At 39.7% G+C, this 16,466-nt stretch overlaps 1 protein-coding gene across 2 annotated transcripts in view; it reads right to left on the reverse strand.

The window, feature by feature from the left end:
• pcdh10b (protocadherin 10b) overlaps window positions 1-16,466 on the reverse strand; it is a 36,250-nt gene that overhangs the window by 9,639 nt on the left and 10,145 nt on the right. The window contains exon 4 of one of the 2 annotated variants that reach the window (XM_034133720.1): window positions 9,907-10,064. In XM_034133720.1, the coding sequence (XP_033989611.1) occupies window positions 9,907-10,064 (158 nt within the window). Of the gene's footprint in view, window positions 1-9,740; window positions 10,065-16,466 lie in introns of both variants that reach the window. The other variant, XM_034133719.1, reaches the window with a different exon arrangement.

The raw sequence follows: 16,466 nt of genomic DNA on the forward strand, positions 1-16,466 counted from the left end.
TCTTTCTATCCATCTATCTTATTGACATCCAAGTAGTGTTAACATTTGTCATCAAACTGGAACCTTAAGTAAGGTAGAGCGTTTTGCTAAATTTATTTACAATATGTTACTGTTTAGTTTTTTCCGGGGCAGTGTTCAGCCATGCTGTCCTCTTTTCCCAGTTTAGTTTCAGTGACATGGATGGGTTTGTATTTCATTTTTACTAAGGCTTAAAACTGAGCTCGAACCTATTAAGGCTCAATTGTACTAAAGTGAAACCAGCAGCATCACCCTGCCCACAGTGTCTTAGATGTAGTTGTCTAATACATAAAGGATTTTAATGAATTGCAATAATTATGGTGGTGTCTGGTCACATTAACGCTTCATTGTTTTTGATTATAGGACAACAAATTGCGGGACTGAGACGCAGGAAACCCCCCCTCACGGATGCGATCGAACATGCGAGCAAGGCAGTTGACAAGACTGCAAAATTGGAAGTGATGTACATCAACTATTTTAAAGGTATGTATTTTTGTCATCAGTACAATTTGTGTTTTTATGTTCAAAGTTGTATCAGATCCTACACCCTTACTAGTACTTACTTAAGAGTTCATTGATTAAAGTAATGTTGCATTAATTGCATCCTCATACTATTGATAGATTTTGCATTGAAGGGCCTGATGGGAAAGCTGAATTGTTTGCCTGGTTTAGTGTGCCAGGATAATGTATAAACCAAACCAGAGCAAATAACTGTTATTACTATAATACTATATCGTTTTGGTGGATTGTAATAAAGAACCATGGCAAGAAGATGAATCACTGTTAGGGTTGCAAAGGGGTGGAAAGTTTCCGGTAAATTTCCGGAAAGTTTCCATGGGAAGTTAAGCTGGGGAATTTTGGAAATATTCGATGCAAAATTAAACAAAAAACATGACATTTCAACAGATTTTTTTTTCTAAGTAGAACAGAACAAGTTTTAATTATTTAATTGAACAATTATTTGTTTCATTGAAGAACGAAAACAGGAATGTTGAGTTAAATATTACTCATCCCCACTCATTAAAAAATGAACAAAAATGCACCTCCCTTTCAAAAATCCCCACAAAGTCCCATTCAAAATGTTAAATGAAAAGAGCCCTTCTCCCTCCAAAAAGTCCCATTAAACATGCAAATATTCCTTCAAGCAATCCTCTGCATTTTTGCTAAACCCTTTCAGTCAATGGGCTCTTCCTGGGCCTCATCAACATCCAACTCTTCCTCTTCCTCTTCAGTGTCACTGTCCAGCCTTGTTGAGGATGGCTCTGTGTCCGGCTCAAAGAGCCTTAGGTTTGCCCGAATGCCAACCAGTTTTTCCACTCTCACATTTGTGAGCCTGTTGCGAACCTTTGTGTGGTCTCAATAGCCATGCAGTAAGCGGTGTGCTATGGCATGGATATTCAAGTGTACTTGAATGGCATCAGTTTGTTTTAGTCAACATTATGCTAAAATATACTTTCCCCAACTATATTTAAGTTCCCTATGAAGAGCCAACCTTCAATTTAGAAAATTCCCAGTTTATTCCCATAAATTCCCGTTAATTCCCGTTCATTCCAATGGAAAGTTTCCATCTTTGAAAATTCCTGGAATTTTGCAACCCTAATCACTGTACATTTAATCATTTTAATAATAACCTGTAATTGGGATAGGTCGAGGGGTCTTTTCCACTGCTCATTTACAAAAAGGAGACTTTGTGGTGGAGTACAGAGGGGAATTAATAAATTCTGAAGAATCACAAAGGAGGAGGAGGATATATCATGTCAGCTGTGCTGTCTTTATGTTTGACTTCTACTGGCAAGAAAGAACATGGTGGTAAGTCCTGAATACAATTCTAAATATTTGAAATTGAGTTGTAAGTTGTTATTTTATGAACATAAAACGTGGTTTGTTTTTATTTATTAAGTGTTGATGCAGCACAAGAAGATTCCAGTCTAGGAAGATTAGTCAATGATGACCACAAACATCAAAACTGCAAAATGAAGAAGGTCGGGCAGAGAACAAACTTTCAAATAGATTTGACAACGATTTATTTGCTTATGGGTGTGTTAGTAAATATTAGATTAGGAGTTATTCTCTTTCCTCACATTTAGACTAACACAGTTGTTTCTACCTCTGATAACTTTTGGATCAGGTAAATGCACCATCTTCTCATTGGCACCATCTTCTCATTAATAATGTTGAATTATTCTTCAGGTTGGAGAGCAATCTACTGCCACCGAGTCTACTGAGGCTGCGATCCCCAGTACGAGTGAGCCAGCTCCTCAGAGATCTTCAATCTCCAACACACAGGTACGTCTTCAATGGATTTGTCCCTTGACTTAATTTCCCTAATAATTCAGTATTTAACAATTTCCTGTTTTATTGATATTTGCTATTAGCATTTTAATGGACAGTCAGTGTATCTGTAAATCGGTGTATCTCTGAATTTGTGCTGCCGAACAGTCAGGTTTTTCTGATTAATTGGGGTCCAGTCAGGGGGCCTTAAGAGGAATAGTCTCACCCTTTAGCAGAATACTCTCACACACACATGTCAGGGGTGCTGTTGTTGTGGGGTCCATGTTACTGTGTTACTATCACCACATTAAACTACATTTCTTTCTGTTTTTCTGACCATAAACTGAAGGAAACATCATGTTTGACATGTGTGCTCTAACGTTAGCTCAGTTTGCTTTGTACCAGTCATACCAACTCTTGGTGAGAGGTCAATTCATGCTGCCAGACTTCATTAAATGGGGTCCAGTCAGGGGGCCTTAAGCAGAGTAGTCTCACACACACATGGCAGGGGTGCTGTTGTTTTGGGGTCCATGGTAACTGGATGATACATTTACATACACATTTAAAAGAAAGACAATTTCCTATTTTTAATTCATGTTTTAATCCTAATGAATAATTGAAACGTTTTTCATAGGTTTTAAATCATCAAGACATTTAACTGTTTTTTTTTAAAGATTATATCCCATTCAAGTTTGTGGGATATGATCCTGATTTTTGTACTGTACCATTTTGTATCAGCTTATGGCAAGTCAGATTGTCGTAATTACCATCATTTCAATTAGATTTGTATCATGAGCTACTACATAAAAATACATTAAGTATTGCATCATAAATACTAAATTGTAAGACTTACATTTCTGATGTGACATGAATGAAAGATTACTTTGATATTACAAACCAGTTCACCCTGTAGAGTTCAGCTGTAAATAAAAGCAGCGTAGAAATACAAGTGTGTTTGGGTAGACAAAAGGAGGGAGAACACAGTAAAGAATGGATCAGATTTGTTTTTAGCCATTATACACCCATTGAAAAAAGCCGGATCAAATCTTCGAGTTTTAGCTCGGGATATATCTCATTTTCTTTTGCATCACTTGCAACACATAATTGCTTATTTTGTATATCTGGTTTTCAGAGGGTCAAGTCACATCCACTCAGATGGAGGAGAATAAAACAACAATGAGAGATGGGAGCAATACAGATGAAGCATCGCAACAGGGCCCCATGACACCTCCACCAGCCGCTCAACCACAGACCCAGAGAAGGCAAAAAGGTCAACTTTTTAGACCATACTTTGTTACTGAATGCTCTTCCATGGTTGATGTAATGTTTCATGGTTCTACACTGACATCTTTTAGATCTGCTTGTGCATAATGTTAACTCTTTTGAATATATAACATTACATTTTGCATCCTCTTATTTGATCTCTTGCATTTTCAGTTACTGGTGTAATATTGAAAGCAATTTTTCTTTGTTTTAATCCAATGTAAAAGGGTTATTTCAAACGCATTAGAACATGTATACCTAGTTTACCACCAGGCTTATGTAGTTAGTTTTGGTGCGTTCATGTGTGAGGTTTTGAGATATTCTCCTCTGAAACTTCTGCCACCATGTCCTGTATATCAAAGGTCAATGGAATCAGAATTATTGCTGACATTCTGGAAGAATGTCGTAAAACTACTTAATGTGTATTATTATTTTTTCCGTACCAATCAATATTAATTTATTAGAGAATCTAAAATGGAGACAGAATGTATTTACATATTATGCTACTTGTGTTATTATTCATATATGTTTATCAACTTTTTCTCTCAAATAACTTTTCCATATCAATTCCAGAAAAACACAAAATAATTTATTTGTGTCATTTTTATACAGGTCGGCAGCCTTTCAGAAAAAGCTGTGGGAAAAGACGGAGATCCAAGCTGTTGAGAAGCACATGATGACCTTCATTAACACATGTCGCGTTCCGCGGATAAGCGACTGCGATAAGTGTCTTGAAATGGAAGGAGAAGCACTCAAACAAAGACATTGGTTGGCCATAAAGTTTTACATAAACAATCGGATCTCAAGAGCAAATTTAAAGTGATCATTACTGTCTATTGACACCATTAGTTGTTGTTGTCAAGTGCTTGCAAAAGTTAAATGTTTGATGCAAGCCACTATACAAATATGTAGATCATAGTTTATTTCTTTTCACCCCTCATTGATGTCCTCTTAATACCTCACCTCATCTCCTTTTCTTTTATCTGGATTATTCACAATTTCCTCCTGCCTTATCTCTTCAACCTTATCTATTTAATCTTATCTTCTCTTACCTCTATGCTTTTGAAATCTCATCTCTTTTTTGTAATCTTCCTTTTATGTCAACTACCTTATCATCTCTTCTAGTTTCTCATATTATCTTGTTTTTCTTTTAACACAATTTAATTAATCTTGTCCCTTTTCACACTTTCAATTTCCTTATTTCTTTCAATGTCTCAAAATATCACATCTGGTGTCCTCATCTTTATCTACCATTGTATTGTGTCATTACCTTTGAATCCCATATCATTACTTAAAGTAATCTCCCTTCATGTCTAACATAAAAGTTTTGAAGGTTAAATTCTTTCAGTGACTTTAGACCCTCATTTAAACCAGCCACAAGTTGTTTTTTAAGTCCTTTTTGGGACCTCTGTCATATAATAATGCCGTTCTTAAATGGTGATACCTTTTTGTGTACACTGAATACAGTTCTTCATTTGAAAATTAAAAGTCTAATAACGACAATCTCCTTGTATTTACTGGAAAGCTCTATAATAACATTGTATTGCTTAAATGGAAATTACAATTACTATTTAAGCAGAATAGCCTTATAAGCATAACTTATATGGCTTCAATAATTAACACTTAGAACACAAACCCCTCTTTATTTAAAAAGAAGGAAACGGATGCAATTTCAGTAAATGTAATGTGAGTCTCATTCGCGAGTCCAGACATCCCTGACGAAGGAACCCAATGTCTGAATGAGGGATAGTGGAAATGTTTCACTAAAGATGGGGACATTTCTGGGGCATATACGTGCCAGTGTCACAGTGGGTAATTAGACTAATAAAAAACATTACTATAATAGCTTAAAGGGGACCTATCATGCAAAATGCACTTTTGTACGTCTTTTACACATGAATATGTGTCCCCGGTGTGTCAGGGAACTCACCAAGTGTCAGAAAACACAACCCTCTCTCTTTTCCTCCATACCCAAATCTCTAAAAACGGGGCTGCAACGGATCTGATACAGACTGATACAGATTTGAAATTGTTCTGACGTCAGAAACGGGGTGCTCCGCCTATATGGGCAACTCTCCACCTATCAGGGGAATGAGAGGTTGCGTGGCATGGTAACAGCATGGTAACAGCATGGTAACATGACGCTCGTGCCTCGCCCCCCTCCTTTGCAGGGGGGCGTGGTCAGCTGCAGCTCATTTGCCACAGAATTAGCCCTTGTGAAGACAGGGCTGGAATAGAGCAAATAGAGCGAAATGAGGCATGGCTAAAATGCATGATCTGTTTGGTATTTTGAAAAAAAAACTTCACAGACATGTTTTATATAGGTATGGCCCTACAATATATTATTCAAATATAGCATGATAGGTCCACTTTAAATATTAATTAAAATGCTATCAGTACATTGGAATTCAATATAATTGTGTCACTTAACAGAAGCTACATGTTGACACTAAAGGTGAAAATCCTTCTGCATCATCATAGCCCTCACTTTGACAGTCAAAGGTGTTAAATTGTTACCTAAAGTAAGTTTAGTAATAGTGTGCAAAGTGACCCAACTAATGTTTTAAACCAGAAAGTGTATTTTTGGAGCCCACGCATGACTAAAAGCCAGACAGTGTGTATATATGGACCCCTCCTGTAACTCTGTACCTGACAAGACCCCATGAAACGGTTTATAGTCCGGTCAGTGACCTCTACTTTCTCTGATTGATAATTTGAAGTGAAATAGTTGTTTGAGTCCACTTTAGGATTCTGCCTGATTTTTTACAGTGCTGGACAACCTTCAGAAAGGGTGGATCCCAAAAGGGATGGTCTGGTCAGGTACCCCCAGAATGCAATAAAGACAAGCATGTGTGTGTGTGTATGCGTGTGTGTGTGTGTGTGTGTGTGAGTGTGAGGGGGGCTGGAGAATATTTCATGGCCAATTTATTTAGGACACCAACAAAAGAGTCTAACCAGTCTAACCTCCCCCCCCCCATCGCCTCCGTGGAGTCTGAGTTTGATGACGGTAAACAACGGGCTCTGGCTATCAATCCCCCACCTCTCTCTCCTCTGTACCCCACCCTGACCCCACCCCAGGCCGGCCCCAGCACAAAAGGCTCTCTGTGTATCACTGGCTCACTTGATCAGATTAGGGAGCTTCAGCCTCTTGGCATCATCTTCTATCCCCCCCCCTGTTGTTCCCTCTTTGCTATTACACCCCCCCCCAGTGGCTACCCCCACAGTCATTAGCATAAAGGCCACAGTGATCTACTTTGGGAGGGAGTGAGTGGAGGTGGGAAACAGAGATATTGAGCCCTTCACTCTGAGTGCTGCATCAGAAGCCCATAATAAGCACGTCCATGGTAACTATTAGAAGCCGAGCAGCGCACAACAACACAAGGTGCTTCAGCTGAAGGCTGGGCAGCATTAGAGGAGAACGTGGTGATGCTAGCTGCTGGTTTTGTGGTTGCAGGAGAAATGTGTCCTTTCTCTCCACTGTGGGACATCAGCAGGGTTGGTGCTGCTCACATTCCAAAACCCGGTTTTCTTGCCTTTTATGTAAATATGTCTCTAATTTTCATTGCAGCAATGGCTTTATAATAGTTTTTTTTAATGAATGAGGCATTATTATTTATTTTATTATTCTTATTTTTGCATCAGATAGATAGATCAATGCTTGTCAATGTTCATGTATATTACATTGATATTAAATTGTATTTATTTTTCTGTTAGGTTGATTTGTATTTCTTATCGGTATGACGACCTATTCTTTTTTTGTCGTACCATTGCTGCTGCGCTAACCTGGAGTCCTTGCCATAATCATGATAATGTTATAATAACCTGCTCAGAATGTCCTTTGGTCACCTGAAGTGATGATGTTATTATTACATAACTCGTTCCTTGTCAAATATATCTCATTAATGTATATTTATGGTAATACTTTTTCAGAATTGTCCATGTTTTGTGAATCTTGTTTTGTATAATATTTTTTTTTAAATGGTTGTAGAGCAACAGCTTGACTTATTTCTGAATTTCATTTTTATTCATTTTTTTGCTTTCTTTATTTTGTATTTTTTTCTTTTACTGTTGTAGTTGGTTTTTCTTTATTCTTGTCTCAACATCTGAAATACAGTATTGCTGTAATCATTAGGATGTTATATTGAACAACATTATCCAGAGAAGAAATTATGATATTAGCGAATGGTAGCTTTCTTGACATAACTTTTTGATCCAGGAAGAAACAAAAACTTAAAAGCATAACAAATGAATCAAACATTAATTAAAGGGAAAGAAAGACTTCCCAGCTGTTGCTACATCACGCTGTGGTTTTAAACGCCGGCACGGGGAGCAGCGGTGCTCTGACAGTGAGATAATTCCTGCTAGCTGTGCCGGATGATGAGAGGGGGGGGGGCTCTTCAGGCGCTGCTTGACAAAATTATAATTAAGCATTATCACCAAACTGCAGTGATTGAGGATGTATCTCTTTGTGGCCTTTGAATGAGAGTTAAGGAACAGTAATTCCCTGGGAAAAGAATGACCTCAAACAATGTTTTGATCATCCGCTCCTACGCAATAACACCCGACAGATGAAGAGAGATGTTAAGCTCCCCGCTCTTCTTCTTCACTGAGAGAAAACAGCCTCTTTGAGGCCCCCCTCAATGAGGGGGCAGTGTTGCTTATATTACGGCAGCCATTCTCCCAAACTGAGACAGAGCTTCCTCCACGCTGACGCCGTAGCAAACTTATAGAGAGGTGGAAGAAGTACTCTTTACATTAGTACAAGTAGAAATACTACAGTGTAAAAATACTTTCTTACAAGTAAAAGCCCTGCATACAAAATGTTACTTAAGTGAATGTACAAAAGTATTGACCTTATAATAATATCATCTATAATCTGAATCTGTAAAGTAACTAGTAACTTATTTTGATAAATAAATGTAGTGGAGTAAAAAGTTCCATATTGGCTTCCAAAATGTAGTGGAGTACAAGTAACAAGTAGCATTAAATTGAAATACTCCGGTAAAGTACAATTACACTAAAAACTGACTTAAATACAGTACTTGAGTAAATGTACTTGTGTACATTACACCACTGCTTATAGATCATAGTGTGTGTGTGTGTGTGTGTGTGTGTGTGTGTGTGTGTGTGTGTGTGTGTGTGTGTGTGTGTGTGTGTGTGTGTGTGTGTGTGTGTGTGTGTGTGTGTGAATTGAAACGGTAGGTGAGGGAAGATAAGATGATCACATTGAGAGATAATGGAGATGGGGGAGGAAGAGGGAAGAGTTAGTTATGGCGCGTTTCCACTACAGCGCGGAGCACGGTTTAAGAGAGCTGTGACGTCAGCGGCCCGTCTTTGGTTGCGTTTCCACTTGGCCTAGTACCGGCCGGCGGGTCCTAATTCACAGTTTTTCTGGCCTCATAAAATCGCGGGTCTAGGGCCAGAGACAACGAGGCTGAGTCGGGCTGAGTATGCTAAACTAGAGAGAGCATCGCTGGCAAGGGGGCTACAACTACAACAAGATGGACATATTTGACCGTGATTTAATTGTAATACACGTTTCAAAATGATGCCGAAGTAACAACATACTGATACCGGTTAGTAAAAACCATGAATTAATGCTTTGACAAGTCTGCAGACAGACGGCAGGCGAAAAACCATTTAAAATGCGTGTTTTCTAAATGGAGATTGGCTAAGCTAACGCAGTATATGCTCCGACCGTCCACACTCACAACAACGGCCTATACAGACATAAATAAAGCAGCGACTGTATTCACCATGACACAGGCAGTCTGTGGTTTGTACTTGTTTAACTTTTGTCTAGTTTCTGAACAGATATGAGGAGCTGTGAGCTCTGAGTGCTAACAGCTAACGGCTGTGTTGTTTTTCTGTGGTTCTCTGAAGATCACGTCACGGCTCCGCCTACACTGCGTTACTATAGATACTACCCCAGTTCCTAAACTGTAATGGAAATGCGCCATAAAGTGAGCCAGTCCTAACGAGGCCCAGCCATACCGAGCGGGGCCGAGCGAGGCCGTGTAGTGGAAACGCGCCATTAAACACTCTGACAGGAGAACAAGGGTCAGACCTGAAAGGAATTTCACGCTACGTTCCAGCAGCCAATCCAGGGGGAAATTGAAATTAGAATCTTTTTATTTTTCACCTAACTCGATCACCAGATCAGAGAGGGGGCAAAACACAGTACTCACTTAAATAAGCCGGGTTATAGGGCACAAACTCTTTCCTCTCTAGGGAGCCCTGCTGGTGGTGATGGTTTTTGAGGAGATGGTGGTGGAGGTGTTGGTGACTGAGAGGCGTCTCTTTGCCAAAGGTGGAGAATGATTGATCAGCCGTTAGCTCGGGGCTTTCAAATACCTCTGTGTCGGGGACCGAGTCCATGCCGGGCACGTGCAGGTTGCTGCGGTAGTCCGGGCCCTGGCGCCCGTCAGAGGGCCCGAAGCTCGGCATCCAGCAGCGGTCCGAGTGGCCCAGGGCCTTACACTCCTCTGTGCAGTTAGAGAAGAGGTCAGCGCCTGGGGGGAGGGAACAGAGGGGGAGGGACGGAGAGAAAGAAAACATAAGTTTAAGTCTTTTGCATTTCTTATGCAAGGCAAACAGGGAACATGATACCTGCACACACACACACACTTATATGACACTGTCTGATGAATTTCCGCGAGACTTTCACAATATGTATTTATGTAACCTGCTCTTTGAATCCTCATGTCAAGGCACACGAGGATGTTTTAACATCGATAAGATCAAAGCCGCCCGCACAATAGAGAAAAACAGCTCTTCACACACACACACACACACACACACACACACACACACACACACACACACACACACACACACACACACACACACACACACACACACACACACACACACACACACACACACACACAATGACGGTTGAACAAAGTGACTCATAGGACTGTTGGATATACTTTGGGAAAGCATACAACATATACAAACAAATATGTGCCTCTACGTAGTTTGAGTATTTTCATTCCTTTTTTTTCATTACATTTCTCTTCATGTAATAAAATACTTATTGCTGAATCGAAACTTTCCCAAGGTTCCTACAGTGTCTTTAAAAAAAACACTCAAGACAGTAATGATGTGTTAGGCCCCCCAAACTAAATGGTGAATTGGGGTTTGTCTTGCAGGACTGACAGCCTCAGATTCATCTCAATGACATCACAGCATCACGGTGTGTGTGTGTGTGTGTGTGTGTGTGTGTGTGTGTGTGTGTGTGTGTGTGTGTGTGTGTGTGTGTGTGTGTGTGTGTGTGTGTGTGTGTGTGTGTGTGTGTGTGTGTGTGTGTGTGTGTGTGTCTTCAAAGTCGTTGCCAGCCTATGGGGTTATGTTTGTCTCAATAATATTTGTGTGAACATAAAAATGATCTGTGTGTAAATGTGTGATTTGTAAATGTAAATGTAAAACACCTTCCACAAATGCATTCAACATATTTGCAAACACAAAAAAAAATGAGCAAATGTAAAACGGATCTGCAAATACGCAAAATGTTTTCACAAATGAAAAAAAGATCTGTGAATACTATAATTAATTTAAAAATAAACTAAAGGAATTTGTGATTCTCTCTCTAACATTGACAACTTTCGATCAGGCATTTGTGAATCCATTTTGTATTTGTCGACCAAAAATGCGTTTATGGATCTCAAATCTCTGCTTGTGGATCGTCTTTTTACACACACTGAGTTTTGAGACAAACTTTCCTCAAGGTCTCGGCTAAAATCTACTCGTGTCACTCGGATATTTTCGGAAACCACGTGATGGCCTGCTGATGACGACATTTTCGCATTTCATGATTTCAAAGTAAGAGCATGATGGTTTGTTTAATGCACTGTTTTTGTATTACTATAATGAACAGCGGTACGTTAGATGCATTCTTTATCACCATCATCATAATGTTATAGTGATACAGTTAGTTTGTGTTTGTTTATTTGTTCAATACAGCATATATCGAGCACATTCATATTGATGTTGCTACAGTAAGTATTTAGGCGAAGCAGCCCCAGAGATAACTCTTTCTTCATATTTGTATTGTGTATTCATTCAAGCGGGTCAAAGTTACAAAGCACTTCACATCTTATTAATCGGCCTAGTTTTACCTTACCAGTGCAGATAAGGTAATCTGTAGAAAAGCACCGTATTTAGGTTAGCCTTCATAGTAAGGCTGCTTTAAATGTTGTAATATGTATCATGTCCTTTCTACTTTATATGTATATACACAACACTTACTGTTTATTGCTTTTAATTGTATTTTATTATGTTTATACTTGTTTTCCACACATTTCCCAATGTGTGATGAACTTTCTACCTATCTATCTATCTACCTACCTATCTATCTATCTTTCTAATTACTTGAAATGAAATGCGGAAATGTCGTCATCAGCAGGCCATCACGTGGTTTCCGAAAATAACCGAGTGACACGAGTAGCTTTTAGCCGAGACCGGCAGAAAGTGTGTCTCAAAACTCCGTGTGTGTAAAAAGACGATCCACAAGCAGAGATTTGAGATCACAAACGCATTTTTGGTCGACAAATACAAAATGGATTCACAAATGCCTGATCGAAAGTTGTCAATGTTAGAGAGAGACTCACAAATTCCTTTTGTTTATCTGTAAACTAATTAGAGTATTCACAGATCTTTTTTTAATTTGTGAAAACATTTTGCGTATTTGCAGATCCGTTTTACATTTTCACATTTTTTTTGGTGAGTTTGCAAATCTTTTGAATGTACATTTACACACAGATCATTTTTATGTTCACAAATATAGCCCCATACCAGCCCGCTGAACATGCTCCCTGTGCATCGAATGAACCAAACCACAAACTCAATAGTGTTGAATTACCCAGCCTGCCCCTGTCCCGGGCCCTCGGCCCTCAGACCTGAAAACGAGTTTGCGCGTGGAGTATTACTTTGTGAGGAGTCGTAACGGCTGGAATTCTCTGTGAGAAAATCACCTTTTGTCAGAGAGCAGAGGGGAACGGAGTTAACAGTAAACAGCTATTTAGGCCGAGTGTAAGCCTTAAGCCAAATTGTGTTTTCATTGCCCCATATGTTTTTCTGCAGCAGGGCCCAGATCCCGCATTTGCATGTGTTTTGAAACTCTAAATCCGCTTGTTGTGTATGTGTGTGTCTGAGTCGCTGTTTGGAGCTGCAATCTGAACTGTCCAGCTATCTGCTACTAATCCCTCTGAACACAGACTGATTAGACTAAGGTCTGCTGCCGTCCCAGTAAGCACAACGTGTGTGTGTGTGTGTGTGTGTGTGTGTGTGTGTGTGTGTGTGTGTGTGTGTGTGTGTGTGTGTGTGTGTGTGTGTGTGTGTGTGTGTGTTGAGTTTGCTGAGTGTGTATGTGGCAGTCAGCAAAGGGGGAATTTGCTTTGTTACAAAGCGGATTAATTTGGCTTGCCGTCACTAACAGCTTGGAAAAGTGCCCAGTCTCCTAACGAGAGGGTTTCTTATTAAATATTAACCAACATGCCATAAATACACCATCACATTACGTTTTAATACGGTCTTTTACAGGGGAGGAAACAACCCAGTGTACAGCCTGGTGGGGGAGGGACCAGAACGCATGCTGGGGGCTGACATACCGTATCACTGCACCTGGACACGCAGGGAGTGATGCATTATGGGCAGCAAAAAAAGAATGAGAACACACAGGTCTGCTTCCGTTACAAAATGGATGCTGTGTTAATTCTTAAAATGGGAAAGGGGAGATGTGGCATTTAGACTTTATCACAGAGATAAGACTCTCTCTCTGACACATACACACACGCACGCACGCACGCACGCACGCACGCACGCACGCACGCACGCACGCACGCACGCACGCACGCACACACACACACACACACACACACACACACACACACACACACACACAAAATGGGAGAGGAAGGGTAATTTAAGCCACAGAGCCAGATTAAAACATCTTGATATTTTTGGACATTTTTGGCTAGATGAGAGGTTCCTCTGGCACACCACACTGTAAAATTGAACACACATACACACAGACAGAGCGTGAGCAGTGCTTAAATTGAGAATAAAGGTTGTGGCTAATGCCCTTATCTCTGCACCACGTACTTCTCCAACAATTTTCTCAGAGCAAACAGTGTTCTGCTGCTCGGTCTGCCGTCCACTTCAACCTGGGACCAAGAAGAAGTGTCATCATGTCTCACACTTAGACAGAGCAGCAGAGAAACCAGCAAGCAGACAGGGGGGGGGGGGGGGCGGGTAATGTGATTTTGGAGCGCGTTGACCCTCGTTACTGCTAACGCCTCATCTCATTTTAGCATTCTGCACGGCGCTGGCACAGGGCAAATGCAAAGTCTCGATAATAACCTTCATTTGGTAATTGGTATGCAGGGGTCTGAAAAATGAATTACTGATCAGCGAGCTGTTACCACAGTGATAACATGAAGCGGGCCTGAGGAGGAATCCATCATGGCAGCGGGAGAGATGGGGGATAAGCGCAGAGACTCAATCTTCTCCAAGTGCGTGACATTGGCTGTATTTATAATATGTACTTTACACGTGTAGCAGGACTGATGGGGGCCCCAGAAGAGGCTCTGCAGGGGCCACGGCTAACACTCAGTGCTTTAATTCCAGCAAATTACAGAATGTTCTTTAACATCAACATGACTACACAAAACATTTTCTAGCTTGTACATTTAAATTATTATGCCAAATTATATTTTCAAAGTCAAAAAGGAAGTTAACAAACTATGACGGGAAGAAACTCAGCTATCAGACAATATTAACCATTTTTAGCTAAACGAAACACAAGGGTAATAACAAAGGCTCTGAATTAGCCCTGAGCGAAAAAAATGCTAACACACTTAGCACAGAACTCACGGTAAAATACCCTTATTACTTATCGTATCAGCACAAACAAGATATCGATTAACAAACTGAGATTGCACAGATTCGACAGGTATTAGTATCATTGCTGACCGATCCGAACTTGCGACATGAGAAGCTAACAAAGACATCACACCACGTAGCATTAGATAGCCAACACGGCAATATGTCTTACCTTTGTTGTTTTCTGATCAAAAGTTGTCTTCAATGGCATTAAAACGATAAAACCGCTGCTGAAGGTTAATCCATAGGTTAATCCAATGTGTCTGTGTCACTTTGAAATGATTTCTGATAATCCATCAGCAATAAACCTCGTTTTCAGTTTTCAGATTTCAGATTTTCAATGGTAACGTGTGTGTGTATGTGGAAATTCCCCTTCGATTCTATTGGCTCTAACGGTTCAAAAGAGATGTCAATCATCAAAATCGACCAATGGGTTCCAGAGAAACGGCAAATACACCCATTTCCACCCAAATGACCCCAGAGGTGGGTTTCTTTTTGCTAAACCTCTCTAAAAAGGTCAAATGTCACTTGTTTTGCATCAATCTTGATACAGGGTACTTAATATATGTTATAGTTTGGATTCCTAAAGCTTTTAGTCTACTAACCCATCATTCAAGGGAGGTTTTCACTATAGGTAATGGTTTATTTTTGGACGGACACTATAATTTACAGTTTTTTACTATGTTCAATCTGAATTAAAAAAAAATCTATATTGATTCTGACTTTTCTACATCCAACTCACAGGTTTATCATTGCTTTGAGAAAAAAGATTATTAATTTACCCCTTTTAGAAGGGAAGATGTTGTCATTTGTTCTGGGACCTGAAAAACAGGCTTGGGGCTTAACAGGTTAAATGAGTACCATGTTGACCAGATACAGCATTAAAATGATTTACATTCTTTGTAAATGTTATGCATTTATGCTGTGTTTCAGTGACGATCCAGTTCTGTGTTTCCTCTACTCTCACATAACATTCATTATTGTCTAACGCAGCACACAGAGGAAGATGTTTAACAAGACACACATGCATCAAACTGACACATATTATGCTATTAATGTATTAATGCACGTTTCTACGGGTAATAATGGGTATCAGGAAATATATATTATATGAGAGGGTAAATGCATGCAAGGGTAGAATAAAGTATACTGCATATTAAAAACATGTACCCTATATTATACTACGTCTATATATTTTTTATTATTTCAAATGTTTTTTTGCAATATGATATTTACAGTATATTCTTGCTTAAGTAAAGGATCTGAGTTTTTTGGCACTAATGCTTAAAATTATGAATAGAATAACCATGGCAAAAAATAAACTTTCAGTTGGTCTAACATGTTTGATATGATTTATTCGGTGGAGCATTCACCAGTTAGTTTCAAAAGCGAAAGGGAAGATTTTGACAGTGAAATGTTGAATAGTAGTGTCAGTCCAAGTATTGGTGGTAGGTTTTAAGGAAATAATAGCAGCAGCAGTTATGTACCTATAATGCAAAACGTATGCCTTCAATCGAACTAAAACATGTATTCACAGTTGCATCATGGGGCATCACATCAACACTGCTCCTCCTCACATATCTGCACACGGCACCGTGTTACGGGACGTAACGTGCAATATTTGTACATTTGAATCCTGCTTTTGACCTTTACTGCAAATCCTCCTCTCCCTCTCAGACACTCTGCCACACACAGATACGCCTCGGAAATGATCTTAGTAAGGATTAAAAGGGTCAGAATTTATATAAAGTAAAAATAATCAGTGTGAAATAAGAGCAGAGGTATAGATAAAATAGAAGTATATATTTCCTCCAATTCCTATGAGATTTGTGACTCTTTAAGTGCGTCCTCGTTGGAAAAAAGGCTGAGTAGTTTAGGTCGGGGATGCGTTGGCACGACAACACAGGCAGCAGCAAGCAAAAAGAACAATCTGGTATTGGTGTTGAGACAAACTGTGGGGCAATGAGGGCAAACAGCAGCACCCTGAGAGCACACAGTCACACTAATCATGGAGTATCTGTCCATGTGTA

The sequence above is a fragment of the Trematomus bernacchii genome, unplaced genomic scaffold, assembly GCF_902827165.1.
Source record: "Trematomus bernacchii unplaced genomic scaffold, fTreBer1.1, whole genome shotgun sequence".
Lineage (NCBI taxonomy): Eukaryota > Metazoa > Chordata > Actinopteri > Perciformes > Nototheniidae > Trematomus > Trematomus bernacchii.